The sequence below is a fragment of the Manacus vitellinus genome, unplaced genomic scaffold (genome assembly GCF_001715985.3).
Source record: "Manacus vitellinus isolate BGI_N305 unplaced genomic scaffold, ASM171598v3 scaffold_10_pilon, whole genome shotgun sequence".
Taxonomy (NCBI): Eukaryota; Metazoa; Chordata; class Aves; order Passeriformes; family Pipridae; genus Manacus; species Manacus vitellinus.
In genome coordinates, this window is record NW_021938838.1 from 7,959,528 (window position 1) to 7,975,713 (window position 16,186).

General features: G+C 46.7%; 1 protein-coding gene across 6 annotated transcripts in view; it reads left to right on the forward strand.

The window, feature by feature from the left end:
• ZC3H18 (zinc finger CCCH-type containing 18) overlaps window positions 1-16,186 on the forward strand; it is a 45,617-nt gene that overhangs the window by 11,937 nt on the left and 17,494 nt on the right. For 2 of the 6 annotated variants that reach the window (XM_018084150.2, XM_018084141.2), the window contains exons 5-9: window positions 226-318; window positions 854-1,011; window positions 2,426-2,458; window positions 3,953-4,079; window positions 5,892-6,190. In XM_018084150.2, coding sequence (XP_017939639.2) covers window positions 226-318; window positions 854-1,011; window positions 2,426-2,458; window positions 3,953-4,079; window positions 5,892-6,190 — 710 coding nt within the window. The remainder of the gene's footprint in view (window positions 1-225; window positions 319-853; window positions 1,012-2,425; window positions 2,459-3,952; window positions 4,080-5,891; window positions 6,191-16,186) is intronic. The other 4 variants (XM_018084165.2, XM_018084157.2, XM_018084174.2 and 1 more) reach the window with 3 other exon arrangements.

Genomic DNA, 16,186 nt, shown 5'->3' on the forward strand with positions numbered 1-16,186 from the left:
TAATACTTAAACAAAATTCAATCCATAATTCGGTATGTGATCTTTAAAAGGTGGTCTTGGAGTTGCTTATAGAGAGGAATAATTTTCCATGTGTTTCCCAGCTATGTCCTGCTGAGGAATCTCTGGAGTATCTAGAGATACTCTGAGGTAACTTTACAAAGCTTAAGTTTGCTACTTAAAACTAACTCAAGTTCTGTGTCCTTCCTCTCCTCACTTTTCTGACAGGGAGGGCCAGTGGTTGATGAAATCTTACCTCCACCTCCTCCAGACCCTCCAACAGAAAGTGCCTGGGAGAGAGGACTCCGGCACGCTAAAGAGGTAAATGTTTTCCTCAGGGAGCTGCTGACTGTCTCCAAAATCCACTGACGTGTTTGGGAACAGGATGCTGGAAGAGTTCTTTTGGGAGGATGAGTGTCTTCCTCTTTCCCTTCTCCTTTCTCCTTTTACCTTTTAATCTCTTAATTATGTTTTGTTGTATATCATACTTGTTAGACAGCCAGGAGGAACCAATATCCAGGTTTGGGGTTTTTTGTATTTAAAGAATATAGGGAATTTGTGGCCTTGAAGTCAAGCCCTTGACAAAGTAAAGCTTTAAGCTTATTCAGTTTCCCTCACTTGGGTATCTGTTTCTCTGTGTGTCTGATCACTGCAGAAATGGGCTCAGCAGGGGTGAAACTTCTATTTCCTGCTGTTCTGAGCTGATGGAATAGTGAATTACACTTTCTACGTCAAGAAAAGTCCAGTGTCCTGCACTTTCTGAGGCTCAGGGAGAAGAAGGTGCTTTAGTTGAAGGGAAGGTGAAGGATTTTTAATGTTGCAGTTCTCTCTTTACACTGTTTTTATGTTATGACAGGTATTAAAAAAAGCAACTATGAGAAAGGAACAGGAGCCTGACTTTGAAGAGAAGAGATTCACTGTGACTATTGGAGAAGACGAGCGGGAGTTTGACAAGGAAAATGAGTTTTTCCGCGACTGGAATTATCGCATCACCAGAGACGTCCGAGATCCCACGTAAGGCTCAGTCTTGGGTTTGCTTCATGGAATAGATGGGTGGGAAATGCAGTGGAGTAAGGCAGTGTTTGGTTAACGTGTTCCTCCAAGTTGGAGGAATGCTGACCTCAAAAACTGGGAGTAGCTTCCATAAAGCAGGATGGACAGAGGTTAAAAACGTGAGCTGCCTCCGCTCGCTCCAGTTCAACCCCACCCTCCCTCCCCAGTGGTCTTTAAACCTTCCTGCCTTCAATCTCTTGGCATTCTGCTTCCTCATGGACACTGTCCAGTTGTGCTCTGCCTACCTCACACCAGTGCATTCTTCTGACTGGTTTTCCTCATTTTTCTCTTGTCCCAACCATGAGAATTTTAAGATATTAAAGCTGAGGCTGCAAAGTTGGAGCGTGTTCAGTGTCCAAGGGCTGCAAGCAGTGGTTGGATCCAACTGGGGGTTTCTCTGAAGGCCACTGGTGCAGCAACTGGTCTGATGGGTTTTTTAAAGAGGTAAAACTTAAAATGTTGGAGACTCAGTTCTGGGAAACTTGCTTGGTAGTTCTTAAGCCAAGAAAAGGAATGGGAAGAGAATTTTTGAGAGAGAGGCTTGTATTCTGCAGGAATGCAGTTGAATCTGTCTTTCCTTGCTCATGCATCCTCTGTTCTTCCTACATGGACAGATAATGGAAATATTTCCACTCACAGAGTGCTTGCAAGGCTTAGTTCTATTTTAGTGTGAAAGAATTGCAATAAAACTCTGGAAAGGAGTAAGGAGTAGGTTTCGTTCCATATTCTTTGATTTGCTGTGGAGTGGAATTCCTTTCCCCAATTTAAAGAAAAACCTCAGTTCTACAGCCTGAAACAAAATAATTTTAAAAATTAGTATTTTCCTGGGTTGAAATAGCTCTTGGTTTTCTGCTCCTCTGAGAAGGCTTTGAGTGGCACCTGGGGTTTATCCCCAGTGCTCTGGGGGTTGTTCATAAATCATCTTTATTTTTATGACTGTCTGTGGAAACCACCATCAGCATCTGGGCCTCACTGATGTAGGAACTGTTGTTTTAAGCACAGGACTGGGTTTCGTATAGTCAAAAAAAAATACATTGCTTGTAGCCAGTGTTAAACATAAGTCATCAAACAACTGGAATTCGTGAAAATTCAAGGATGTATAAGCAGACTGTGGCATCAAAATACCTTCATTGTGTGTAAAGGCAAAAGTTATGAAGCTGCTGCTGCTGCAAACTCTAGAAAATCGTGATTTTTCTCAGACACACAATTTATTGCACAGTTTGACATCTTGCAGCAAACTAAGCACTGGAGGTGCAGCTGGGATGTGGAGAAATACTCAGCTGGGATATGGATAAATGCTTTCAGGAATGTCTTGTGACATATGGAGTTGTCTAAATAGTTCATGAATCCCTTTTTCTTTTTTGAATAACTATAGGGAGGTGGACATCAAAGAAAACATTAACTATGGGTAAGCAGGTCTCTGATTCCAGTACTGTTGCAACTGTAAGAAAAAATTCCTTTTCCTTTTTCCATTGCACTTGTTAAAACTTCCGAGGCCACAGAGCCCTGTCCCAGCTGTGCTGGGCAGGTTGTTGACTGAATGGATGGATTGGATTATTTTTGGGGTGATACCAATTATTTTCAAAGGATTTAAGCATTGAATTACCTAAACACACAGCAGTGATCCTTTTTAAATTAATAAACTCCACAAATATTATAGGAGGGGAAATTTGGGCTTGAGGCCGTGTTAAAAAGTAGGGTTTCCTTCTTGGTGTGGCTTGAGATTTTTTGTATCTCTTTGAACACCTGATGTTACTGAACCCAGACCATTTTCTGGTTGGCATCAGGAGTCTGTTGCTGAGTTAAGCATCCATAGTCAAGATTCTCTGGTTGTCTTTCCCTTGGCTTTTTGCTTCAGTCAAAAATTTTAAACCACTTTAAAACACTGAAAGAAATTACCGGTACCTCTTGACTCACAGGGCAGCACTTACATCTTAGCCTGGTTTAGGTTATTTGGCACATTTTAAAATGCAAAAAAGAGCCTTTTTTTCCTTTTACTTGTAAATCAGTCTTGTTATGGATAATCTGGAATTTGGGAGCACTTGCTTTATAGTCTTAGCTCTGCCACTAACTCCTCTGTGGCCCTGGAAGTTTCTTGTTCCCTGTACCCACTTGCCCATCTTTAGTGATATTTACACTCCAGGTGGTTGGATGTTGTTGAGTTTGGGAATTAAAAACATCAAATAATGTTAGTAAAAATCAACTGGAGGAAACAGATTTAAGGAGGGTGGGTTTTAAATCCTTTTCCTCCATGAAAGTTATAAATTTGGCGGTTGAGCAGCGTGTGCCACATGCTCACCATCCACTGGTTTGCTGGAGGACCAGCACCTGATTCCTACTGGAGAAGTGGTTGCCTTCATTCCATGGAGAAATTCCAGATGTAGGGACAGTGTTGCTGCCCTGCCCTGAAACTCCACTTCTCCTGGTGGAAGGCTCAGCACAGCTCATGTCCTGTACTGGTGGCACTGGGATACACCCATCACCCCGGTGGCAGGGAATTAGGAGATCATACCTTCTGCTCCTGAGGGTGCTTGGGATTAGCTGTAGGTGCATGGACAGAAAACCCAGCTCTCAATCAATGAGGCAAAACACGTCCTGTTCCCTTTGCAGACATTGGAAGTGGCTATAAAAAGCAGTTTCTGTGTTTTTCCCACATTGATTTGAAGGCTGAATTTGGTTCTTTTTTTGGTGTTTATCAAGAAAGGTTTGTGCTTTTCTCTGATAAGCTTCACTTAAAAAAGACTGTCTGGTTGGGATGTGTAGAAAATAAACCTCTGTATGGTTGTGCTCCGTTGAACGTGTTTTTTCTTGTCACAGTGACTAAGACCTGACCTAGAATTCGTAGTGTTTATGGTGACAAGGTGACATTTCCCTCTCTAACATTCCCTGTTTTTCATTGTAGGCTTGATCCCTATTCAGATCCCTATTATGACTATGAAATAGAACGGTTCTGGCGTGGTGGGCAGTATGAGAATTTCAGGGTTCAGTACACAGACCCAGATCCATACCGTAACTACCGAGTAAGTAAGGTAACTCCCCTTCCCACGCTTTTCCTTCCAACTCTCTTCCAGGTTCTTCTGCTCCTTGTCATGTTTCCAGTGCAGTGCTTGAAACAGGACTTTTCAGGATGCTTAATCTTGCAAGTAGTTAAATCTTGACTTAATTACAGCACAGAGCACACTGTAAGGGAAGGGATGGGAGGATGTTCTGTTCCAGCATCATGAAGGCAAAAACAAAGCTCCAGGCTTGGGAATGAGTGGCTGGAAAGTTACCTGGTGGAAAAGGACCTGGAGGTGCTGGTTGACAGCAGCTAAACATGAGCCCAGGTGACCCAGAAGGCTAATGGCATCTGGGCTGTCCCAGCCAGTGTGGCTACAGGACCAGGGCGGTGATTGTCCCTCTGTGCTGGGCACTGGTGAGGCCACACCTGGAATTCTGGGATCAGTTTTGGCCTCTCAGGACAAGACAAACATTGAGAGGCTGAAGCTCAATGAAGGGCAGCAGAGCTGGGGAGGGGTCTGGAGCACCAGGAGAAGCTGGGGGGGCTCAGCCCGGAGAAGAGGAGGCTCCGGGGGGACCTTCTCGCTCTCTGACAGGAGGGTGGAGCCAGGTGGGCGTCGGGCTTTGCTACCAGGGAACAAGGGACAGGATGAGAGGAAATGGCCTCAGGTTGCATCAGTGGAGGGTTAGATTGGATAACAGGGAAAATTTTTTTCATGGAAAAGGTTGTCCAGCCCTGGCACAGACTGCCCAGGGCGGTGGTGGTGTCCCCATCCCTGGAAGTGTTCAGAAGCCGTGTGGATGTGGCACTTGGGGCCATGGTTAGTGGTGACCATGGTGCTGGTGCTGGATTGATGGTTGGACTTGATGATCTTAAAGGTCTTTTACAACCTTAGCAATTCCATGTCTGAGATGAGAAGGTGGTTCTTCCTCATGCACACTGGCTGCCCTTCAGTGCACCAGGCAGTTGTCAGTGCTTGCAGCCATTCTTGGACATTTTCGAGAGGGAGGGAGTTTCCAGGAAATAACCTGGCTGAGGAACAGTTTGCTTGTTAATTCTTGGGAATGATGGAAAGGATAAGATTTGGGCAGGTGTGCTCTGTGTACCCACGGAGGCCCTGGCATGACTGTTCACTGCTGGTGGAGCTGCATGTTGGGGATTGAGTCAACGAAGCACCAACCAGGTGCTAAAATTCCAGGTGCTGTTGGTTGGTGTTCCACCAGGAGTAGAACTCAATGGAAACAAGACTCTTGAACCCCTTTCTGTCCTCTTTGTTTTGCCCTCATGCAGACTTTGTGCCTCTAGAGTAGGGGCCAAAATAATCAGTCCTGCCCAGTGGGTAATTTGTCAGTGGTTTTCATCAAATCATTTAAAAACTGATTTTCCTTTTGCAATAAAACCTTGTTCTTTTGCAGAAACAGGGGCTGATTCTCACTGTGGTCACACATGATGCACCACCAATTATTTTCGTAGTGCTCGTTTGTAAAGTTAATTAGCTTGTTATAAAAATGATTAGCAATAAAAGACTTGTAAAGATCAATACCTTTATTTAATAAGCTTAATAAACCAAATTAATTTGACCGTTGCCTTTGAAAATGCCAACTGTGATGGATATGATGTGGTGTTGTGTTTATGTCCAGGTTCTGCCTGCTCAGCAAGCTCCAGATTATTGATCTCCAGGTTCTTTGTATCCAGATTATTGATCTCCAGATTATTCATCCCAGTCTTTTACTCTGACATGGGAGGGTGGATGTAGTTCCTTGCAGTCCAGATTTACTGCCTGCTTTGTTGGGAGATGTTTCCACAGCATCATGATGATTTCTCTCTTGTTTCTTTAAAGGAAAGAGAGCGAGAACGGGAAAGGGAAAGAGAGAACAGACAACGGGAAAGGGAGCGGGAGAGGGAGCGAGAGCGGGAACGGGAGCGGCGCCAGCGGGAACGAGAGCGGGAACGGGAGCGGGAGCGCGACAAGGAGCGGCAGCGGCGGAAAGAAGAGTGGGAACGGGAGAGAGAGCGAGTGAAGAGGGATGAGAAGGACAGACAGCACAGGGACCGGGACAGAGACCGAGACCGGGACAGGGACCGGGAGCGGGACAAGGACAAGGACAAACCAAAGCCCCGGTCCCCGCTGCTACCAAGGTAAGTGTCTGCTGGGATTGGGATTTGGAGTTTGAGGTGATGTTGGAACTGATACCAGTGAAGATCCTTGTTTGAAACTCCTGAGTAAAGTAGTTATTTGAACCTTGTGGCCACTAAGTGGAGCTAAAACATCAGTGAGAGCTGAGTGTGCATAACCAGACTCTGAGAGGAGGGTGTCTGTTCACTGGAATGTGGGTATGGAGATGGTCGGCTCATCCCTCTTCTCTTGAGCCTGGAGGAGGTTTTGGGAGGCTGGAGAAGGTTTTGGGAGGCTGAGGGATTCCTGCAGATTGTGGTGACTCCCTCTGAGTCCTTGACAAATGTTTGTGACAAGAACCAGGGCTGGGCTGGGAGTCTATGGGTAGCAAAAGTGTCTGGAGATTTATTAAGTGCAACTCCAAAAAGAAAAGGTGAAGGGACTGTGTGCCTCAAAATGAGTCTGTGCTCAGTGGAATCGCAGTGTGGAGTCGGGTTTATTATCTCTGACTGCCCATTTATTCTGGAAGTCCTGTTTCTGTCCTGTGTGAAAGAGAAAATGGAACCAGATAGACTGAAAGTCCAGGAACGTGATTCCTATTTTCTTTCTCTGGCAATTGTCTAAGTACTTGTGTATATGGAGTATTTATTTGTGAAGCACTGTATAGCTATCCCAGCTGAATGTGGAACCTGTCTGGTGGGACGTTCTAATTTCATGTCTTTTAGTTCAGAATCATGGAAAAGTGTCAAATTTCTTGCTCAGGGACATTTTGAACAGCACTCGGAGCCTGGTCTAGTGGAAGGTGTCTCTGCCCATGGCATGGGATGATCTTCAAGGTCCTCCCCAACCCAAACCATTCCATGATTCTATGACCTGCAGGAAAACTGGTCAGCAGTTTCTTGGGAAGACTGGCAGGTGGAGTCTTCCAACAGCATGTCGAGGAACATGTGGACACACAAATGTTGGAGCAAAAGGGGTGCAGGGAAGCTGTTTCCCAAGACATATTGGAGCTTGTCCTTCTGGCTGATGTCTGTGTTGTTTCTCTGCACTGGAGGAAGGTGTGAAACATCATGAGCATGAGGAAGAGTTTGTTCTAATGAAGAGCAAGGCTAAGAACGCCAGGAATGAGGTGCCACATGGGATTGTGTGGTTTCACAATTTAGTCTTGAAAATCTGACCTGGAAGTTTTATTTGCATCACTAGAAGGAAAGCTGATTTTTAACCCTGACTCTCATTTCCAAGAGGAAGTTACAGTTCCAGAACAGTTTGAAGGTATCTTTGGTGCAGTAGCAGTGCCAGAGCAGTTATAGGAATCCATTTAATTACATGCTACGTTTAATTACAATCTTCACTTACAACCACGATTTGTGCACCTTAATTACCACATTGACTGTTGGATTGTGCTCTCCTTGGGGTGGTGATGGGGCAGATCTTGCTGTCCAGAGCCATGTGATGGAGATGATGTCAATGAAAGTGACATCAGCTGGTTGGCAGCTCAAGGTATGAGTCACGAACAGTCACCGTGACCATGACCGGGATCGCTGCGCCCAAGGCTGAGCCTGCCAGTTGCTCTTTCCCTTGGCACTCATGGAGTCACAGGGCAGGGCTTTGTGTGGGAGAGCTTGGGCTCTTAGTGCTACTACCCAAGAGGTGCTGGGTAGGAGTAGTGGCTGTGCTCACCAACATTGGATCCATCTCACTCCATGAAACCATCTGTGTGAGCCCAGAGATGGAATTTACAGTGTTCATGATGTGTTTTGGGGATACAGGTCCCCTGTTTCCCTCTGTGACACAAGGGAGCTGTAGATGCCTCTTGGCTCTCCAAAACAGGCTCCTTAAATGAGTCTTGGTAATTTAAAAGTAGTCTTTGGTGCGCCTCTTTCCTTTTTTTTTTTGGTTTAAGTCTGCTTAGGAGAGGGATTTTTCAAAGGACGTGGAGTGACAGGAAGAAGGAATGCAGGGTTAGATGGAATATTGGAAAGAAATGGTTCTGTGGGAGGGTGGTGAGGCCCTGGCACAGGTTGCCCAGAGAAACTGTAGCTACCCCATCCCTGGAAGTGTCCCAGGCCAGGTTGGACGGGGCTTGAAGCAACCTGGGATAGTGGAAGGTGTCCCTGCCCATAGCAGGGGGTTGGAGCGAGATAATCTTTAACATCTCTTCCAACCCAAACCATTCCATGATTCTGTTCTTTCCAGAAGCAGATCATAGGGAATCTACTGCTGGAAGTGCCTCAGCCTTGCCCTGTAACACAGGCACTGGTGACTGTAGGGCCGGGCAGAGGGACAACAAGCAGAGCTTTTTCCTGGCTTCATTTGTGCAGGGCTGGTGAAAAGAAGCTCTTGGAATGTTTGGGTCGAATGAGGAGTTAGTTCTGAGCAGAAAGCTTTAAAATCTCCCCAAAAATCTTTGGTCAGCACCTACACACAGTGTCTCCTCTCAGGGGAGATTGGAATTAATGGGAGTACTTACCAACTAACCCCAAAACCCCTGTGTTAATGAAGGCAGCTGTCCAAGTTCTCTTAATCCTAGAATCATGGAATCCCAGACTGGTTTGGGTTGGAAAGAACCTTAAAGCCCATCTCATTCCACCCTCTGTGATAGGACTTCAGTTCTCGTGGTTGACAACCATGTCAACGTGACCACTTCCTCCAGCACTGCGGGTGTGTGGATGTCTGTGGAGAAATCTACACAAGTTTAGGAAAAGCTTTTGAACAAAGTGAAAGCATAATTCCACCTTCTCCCTTGGGGTAAAACACATCCCTCCCCCAGCACTTATATTTCTCCAGGAGCCTCCATCAAGCTCGTGGTGTGACCTGGCTCTGGGCTGTGCCACTGTGTCCCACGTAAGCTTTTTTGACAGGCTCCCAACTTCCTCATGGCAGTGTAGTGGTTCAAGCCATCTCACCTTTTCTCCAGATCCCTCCATGCCTTTCTCCGGAGGGGCAGGTTTGGGATTAAACAGCTCCCAAGTTTGTTTAACGTGTGAAACGCCTGTGATTGCTCCGTGCTTCCTGGGAAGCAGGATGCACAGTGGTGCCATAGTACTCACCTCTGGGGCTATTTATAGTCTCTGGGCTTTCCCTAATTGCTGGATCCCAGCTTTTGGCAAGTCCAGCCTTTCCAGGCGTCACAGAGGTGGCTCAGGCTGCAGCTGCCCGTTAACATTCCTGCCACTTCAAGAGCCCACGCGGCCCTGCTCCGCACTCATTAATGAGCTGGGAGGCTGGAAAACTGCTCCACAGAGGTTGGAAAACTAGTCCAAAGAGGTTGGAAAACTCCTCCACAGAGGTTGTGTAACCAGCAAGGAGCTTTGCCAAAGGCAGAGCTGAGGATGTCAGTAATTACGGGTAGATGCCGGTTGGTCTGTTAGGGTAGGAGCTCCCTGGGGTAGAGGCTGGAGGAAGGAACAAACCATGACCTACAGAATGGTAGGGGTGAGAGAAAACTCAAACAGCAAATAGCCAGGAACATGGAAACAAAATCCCTTTCCATTCATTGAAAGCAGGAAGGTTTTATCTATCTCTAAACAACAGCAGAGTCTAAGGCTGATAACATGGAGAAGCCAGAGGATTTCCTGGCATTGCTGGGGATGAGGAGGGTCAGAATTTAACAAAGATAGACTGGTGGACTCAGGGACAAGAGTTGCTTCTTGAACCTTTGAGAAGAGGCTCCAGTGGGATTGTCACATGTGGATTGGCCTTTTTGGAAAGAATTGCAAAAATTACCTTCCAGTACTGGAAGGGAGCTCACAAGAATGACAGAGAGGGACTTTCTGCAGGAGGAGCATGGAGTGACAGGATAAGGGGGAATGACTTCAAACTAGAAAAGAGTAGGTTTAGATTGGATATTAGGAAGGAATTCTTCCTGTGAGGGTGGGGAGGCCCTGGCACAGGTTGCCCAGAGAAGCTGTGGCTGCCCCATCCCTGGAAGTGTCCAAGGCCAGGTTGGATGGGGCTTGGAGCAACCTGGTGTAGTGGAAGGTGTCCCTGCCCATGGCAGGGGGTGGAACAAGATGAGCTTTAAGGTCCCTTCCAACCCAAACCATTCCATGATTCTGTGAATGTGCAATTTCTGCTTTATGCTTTTGGATTGGTTATTTTTTTCCCCAAGATGAGCACTTCAAGAAGCTTATAGTCTGAGGTTGCAATGCCAGTAAAACTGTTCCTCCTCCTCTCTCCTCAGGCATCAAACACTTAAACAAGCCAGGACACTTTATGATCAATTAGAGGGATAACTTGGCTGTCTGTCCTCCTGCTCCCCATCTCCAGAACGAGTTCTAATGCCTCAGGCTGGACCTGATTTTTGCTGAGTGCAAAATTCCTTCTTTCCCTCTCTCTGTTGCCAGTGGAGTTCCATGTTGAGCAAAGCATTTCATGGATAAAAAATGAAATATGTTCTCTGAAGAAACTTAGAGCGGTGCAAGATGTTCTGACCCTTTGCTGGGAGCAAAGGCTCCACACAGCGAAATAATTCATTTTAATCCTTCTGTTGTTGCCATAGGCCTTTGTCCCACTGGCATCCAAGTGAATCTGGTTGTTCCAGGAGCACATGAAGCAACAGTGTTGTGGGACCTGTTGGTGGTTGTATTCCCAAAGCACTGAGGGACATTGAGGAGTTCATTCCCAAGGGGCAGATACTGAGCTCTCCTCTCCTGTGACCAGTGACAGGACCTGAGGGAACGGCTGGAGCTGTGTCAGGGCAGGTTTAAGGTGGATATTAGGAAAAGGTTCTTCCCCTAGAGAGTGGTCGGGCACTGGACAAGGTCTCCAGGGCAGTGGTCACCAAGGAACAACTGGCCATGGCACTCAGTGCTCTGGTCTGGGTGACAAGGTGGGAATCGGTCACAGGTGGGACTCAGTGGTCTGGGAGGTCTTTTCCAACCTCAGTGATTCTGTGATTCTCCAAATTTGGTCAAGGCCCATGACTGAATATGGATATGGACCCCAAATTCCATGGAACACCAGTGCCAGGTAGGATGAGGAGGGGGAGGAGGCTGTTGTCCTCAGAGGTGTTCTGAGGAGGTGACAGCAGCTCTGAAGCTGCCAGAAGGAGCAGTGTCCCAACGACCCATCCTCTGATTATCGCACACACAACACTTTTGGGGAAGGAAGTTCCTAAAATCCTGTTAATGGAGAGCACTTAGGCAGCCACTAAAAATAAAAATAACCCCTGTGAGTGGGAACACAGAAAACTGAAAGCAAAGTCAGAAAGGGCAAATCATAAATCCTTGAAAAACTCTTCCAGCAAGGAGCGTTTCTTCCCAGCTTCTGTTGAGGTGTCACCTGGATTGTGAGGTGCTGCAGATCCCAGGATGAAAGGGTACGTGATCCTGTGGCCACGCTCACCCTTGTGTTGTTTTTCCAAGCCAGTTCAAGTTGACTTTGTTAATCTTTGGGCTGAGCACATTAATGAGCAGGATAACCCAGAGTCTGAAATCAATGAGTGGAGGTTATCCAGGGCTTGCAAACCAGAAAGTGTTGGAATGAGGTTGATTAGATAAAGGAGTGGCAAAAAGAAGGGAATGCAAATGGAGTGATTCATGGCTGTGTGTGTGTGGATCACAAACCAACTGAACTCATTTTTTTTGAAGAATCTCTAATTCTGAGTGTTCCTGGGTTGTTGTCTTTTCCCACAGCTTTTGGTTGTCTTTCCTTGCAGCGAACTGGATCTGTTCCCTATTTTTTTGACTTTGTCTCAAATACAGATTGGTTGTTTTGGTGGGTTTAATAGTGGCACCTCATCCCACTACCTAAAGATGGTGTGGGAGGATGGTGGATTTTGGTTTCTCTTAGTTTTCCCTGTGGGAATGTTGGCTTTTCTTAAAAGAAATCCTTAGTTCTTCCCCGTTTGTCCTGCCACAGGAGGAAGAGCAGGTAGGACAGTTCCCATTTGTTCTGCAGGAACAAATGTGTGCTCTTCCTGGGTTTGAGTTGGGCATTGCTAAGCCCCTGGAATGCTCTGATTTAGTCTCATATCCATGAGAAGTCATGAAGAAGGGAAAATCAGCCTCCATGAGGAGGCTCTGTATCTTCTCTGGATGACTTCTTGGAGTGCAGTGACTTAAGGGAAGCAAATGGCCTTGGGCTCTTGGGGTTCCCAGGCTGAAATAAGGTTTATCTGCTCCAACTGGAGCTGCACCTCTACTCCTGCACATTCCAGGTGTTCCACACAGCATTGCCCAGAGGAAGATTTCCCTTCTCCCCACGGACAGAACATGCCCTGTGCCGCTCTGAGGTTCTTCAGGCTCACAGTCCGGTGCCCTGCTGTGATAAACATGATAATAACTTGTTTACATCCCTGTTTTTTCTGGTGCAGCTTCCAGCTGGAGCAATGGAACCTGGTTAGACGGCTTTGCTTTCATTTCTGCTCCCAGTTCTTTTGGGAAGTTAATGATAAGAACAGCTCTGCTCTGGAAACAGGCTGGGAGAGCTGGGAGTGTTCAGCCTGGGGAAGAGAAAGCTCCAGGGAGACCTTAGAACCTCTTCCAGTGCCTAAAGAGGCTCCAAGAGAGCTGGAGGGGGACTTTGGACAAGGGCCTGGAGGGACAGGACAAGGGGGAATGGCTTCACACTGCCAGAGTGGCAGAGTTAGATGGGATATTGGGAAGGAATTCTTCCCTGTGAAGGGGGTGAGGCCCTGGCACAGGTTGTCCAGAGAAACAGTGGCTGCCCCATCCCTGGAAGTGTCCAAGGTCAGGTTGGACAGGGCTTGGAGCCACTTGGTCTGGGGGAAGGTGTCCCTGCCCATGGTAGGGGATGGAATTGGAACTGGATGATCTTCTAGGTCTCTTCCAACCCAAACCATGCCATGATTCTATGATAATATAATCTCTCCATGAACCAAACCAAACTTTTCCAAGTTCTCCACAAAACATCTTGCAGACTGGAGTTTCTGTTAGTCCTTGTGACTCTTGAGGTGCTGCTTCTGCTCCCACAGGAAAAGACAAAGGATTTCGTAACAGTAAATCGAGATGAAGGGCATCGAGTGACTCAGATGTGGATCTCAAGGAATGTGTTTTTCTTTGGCATTTCAGAGCTGGAGTTCCTGGGAGATCTCCCACACTGGATTTTTATTAAAACATGGCAAAGTCTGGGGCAGGATCTCTGGACAGGATCTCTGCCTCTCTCATTTAGAGAAGGCTCTTGAGGCATCAAATGCTCAGCCCTTAGGGTAGATCACATCTCTGATAGGTTTATCTCCTTGCTGTGATGATTTCATCCTGGAGGTTCAGATGGTATCTCCACTCTTTAATTTCCAAGCCTCTCCCCATCGGGCTTTGAAGAAATTCTTCCTTTTTTTTTTCTTTTTTTTTTTGAGCAACTGATAACTCAGCTTCAGATGGAAACAGCTTGAGAAAATCTTATTCTTTGCTAATATTTCACCAAGATCAACAAGCACCAGCTCCAAGGTCCAGCGTTTGTAGACACACGGAGGTGGATTTTGGGAGCTGTTGTCCTTCTCCTTTTTGCCAAGACAGGAAAAATTCCCCTTTGCTTGCATTCTGCTGGAATTTGGTTTGCAGCAATTACAGGTCTCTTCATAACTGCCTTGGCACATGGCTCCAGTCATTCCTCGAGTCCACTTCCTTTGGAAAATTCCACTGCCACTGAAGGAAAACTCAGTGCTGACGCAATCCCAGCTTTCCTGCGAGAAACTCAAAGGCTTTTAAGTCATGGCTGGACTTTCCTCTTGGAGCAAACTGGGCTGTAAAATGTGGCCAGAAGAGCAGCCCTGGAGCCAGGCTGACGTCACCACTGGCCGTGGGTGATAAGGTTTGCGTTCCCTGTGGGAGCTGCGTCCCACAGGAGGGGGAAGGAAGGACAGAAGCACTTTCCCCAGGAAGCTTGTTTTCCCCTCTAAGATTAGAAATGCTTTGACAGCATTTGCATAATACATGAGAAGAGCAGCAAAGGCTGTGCAGGTCTGCTTTGCCCCCTCCAATCCTTGTTGAGTTCAGGGTTTATTTGGGAGCTGGGTTTCTTTGGGAGCCGGAGCGCGTGCGGTCGGGAGCTGGATGACCTATACCGTGCTGCCAGCTGGAGCTGTCTCTGTTCCTCCTCTCCTTGCCAAAGCCATGTTCAGCTTCACTTCTCCTCTTGATTGCTGTCATTAAATTCCAACCAAAGAGGCATCAACGTGCTCAATCTGGAAAATAAAGCTTTTAGTTATTTTAAGGGAAAAATGAGCTTCGGAAGTAACGAAGCTCTGCAGCCCTTGCTGGTGCCTGAGTGATCCTTGGGGCTCTGGGAGGAAATGAAGGTGCTTTTGGTCAGTCTGTCTTGTCTGTTATTCCCTCTAATTTACTTTTTTTAAACCTTGTGGCATAGACTTACGTTGTGGTTTAACCCCCCAGCCAAAACCAGCCTAATTAAGGAGTTAATTCTGAAGTACTGGAAATGTTTCCTAAAAATTGCAATTTGGTAAAAAGGAGTTTGGGATTAACATGTGGATTTTTTTGCCAACCCCCCTCTCCATGCTGAAACCTCCTGTGTGAGGTTTGCCTGCAGCCTGGGAAACTGCTGAGGATGAGGATGAACTCATGAGGTGATCCCATGGCTCACCTCATGGTGAGCTGGGACACAGCCAGGATTCTTCCCTCCTTCCCTCCTCTTCTTCATGATTCAGCTCCTGCAGCTAGTCAGACCCTGCTGGTTGGACTCACTGACCCAGCAGTAAAACATTCTTATTTTTTAATTTATTGAATTAAGGAGTTGGGAACTCCAACAAGCACCAGATCCATCACAAGGCAGGAAGGAAAAACTACCTGGTTGCGAGAGTGAAAGTGAGAAGAAAACCTCCCCCTTGTCATCTTCCAGCAGTGTCTTCAGTGGAACTGCAGGCTATATTGGGATGTTTCTCTTGGCAGTGGCTCCAGCTCACTTTCAGCTCTGACTCCAGAATTCCACTAGGGAAGTGGAGCCGAGCAGCATTAGCTCCCAGTCCCTCATTTTAGGTTGAAGGAGTTTATTTGGTGATGCCACATGTTGGGAACGCAGGCAGCTCTTGAGGAAAGGCTTTGAAAATGTCCTGGCACAAGCATCATCTTCCTTGTCTGTAGTGTATTTAGTACTGAGTGAAAAAGCCAAGCATATCCCAAAATGAGGCTTTCTGTTGTGGTTTTCCCAGGGAAAAAAACCTTTCCTCCAGAAAGTGACTTCATCCAGAGAGCATTGCATCAAACCAAGTAATAGGTGCAGGTAATGAGATTTGCTTTCAGAGTCATTATTGCTCCAAGCTGAGGAGTTCAGCCTAAGTTGTTCCCACGTGGAGTTGGAGCTGAGCTCCAGCTCCCTGGATGGGCTGTTGGATGTGAATATGAGTTGGTTTTTAGGAGGATAATAAATTCTGTAGGAGGTTTTTCTTTCTGAAAATTGTTGCAGGAGGGAGTTGAGCCTGAGAGGGACAAGGTTGTTCATTAGTTCATAGAATCATGGAATACCCTGAGTGGGAAGGGACCCACAAGGATCATCAAATCCAAATACTGGCCCTGCACAGGACACTCCAAAATCACACCATGTCCCTGAGAGTGTTGTCCAAATGTTCCTTGAGCTCTGTCAGCCATGACTGCTGCCCTGGGGATCCTGTTCAGTGCCTGACCACCTTCTGGGGGAAGAACCTTTCCCTGATATCCAACCTAACCCTCCCCTGGCACAGTTGTTGGCTTTCACAAGCCTGGACACTGCAGGAAAAGCTTCTCCACAGGTTTTACCCAGGTCTTTAGATGGATGATGCCTCTCTGCCCTCCTGTGCCAGCAGAAAATCCCTTCTGCACCTCCCAAAGCTGCAGGCAGCGATCCCTCAGGAAGGGACATTGGATCAGGATATTATTATCCATGACATTCTCACATGGTTTTCTCCTCCTCCTTTCCTTGCTGTTTATCCTGCTGCTTGATCCAAGGTATGCAGGCTGTTCCCAACCTTCTTTTTCTTCCTTCTCTGCACTTGGTTGATTCAAGGATATTCCAGAGGTCAAAATGGCTTCAAAATGAGTTTGTAAACTGGAAGTTTGTAAACAAGT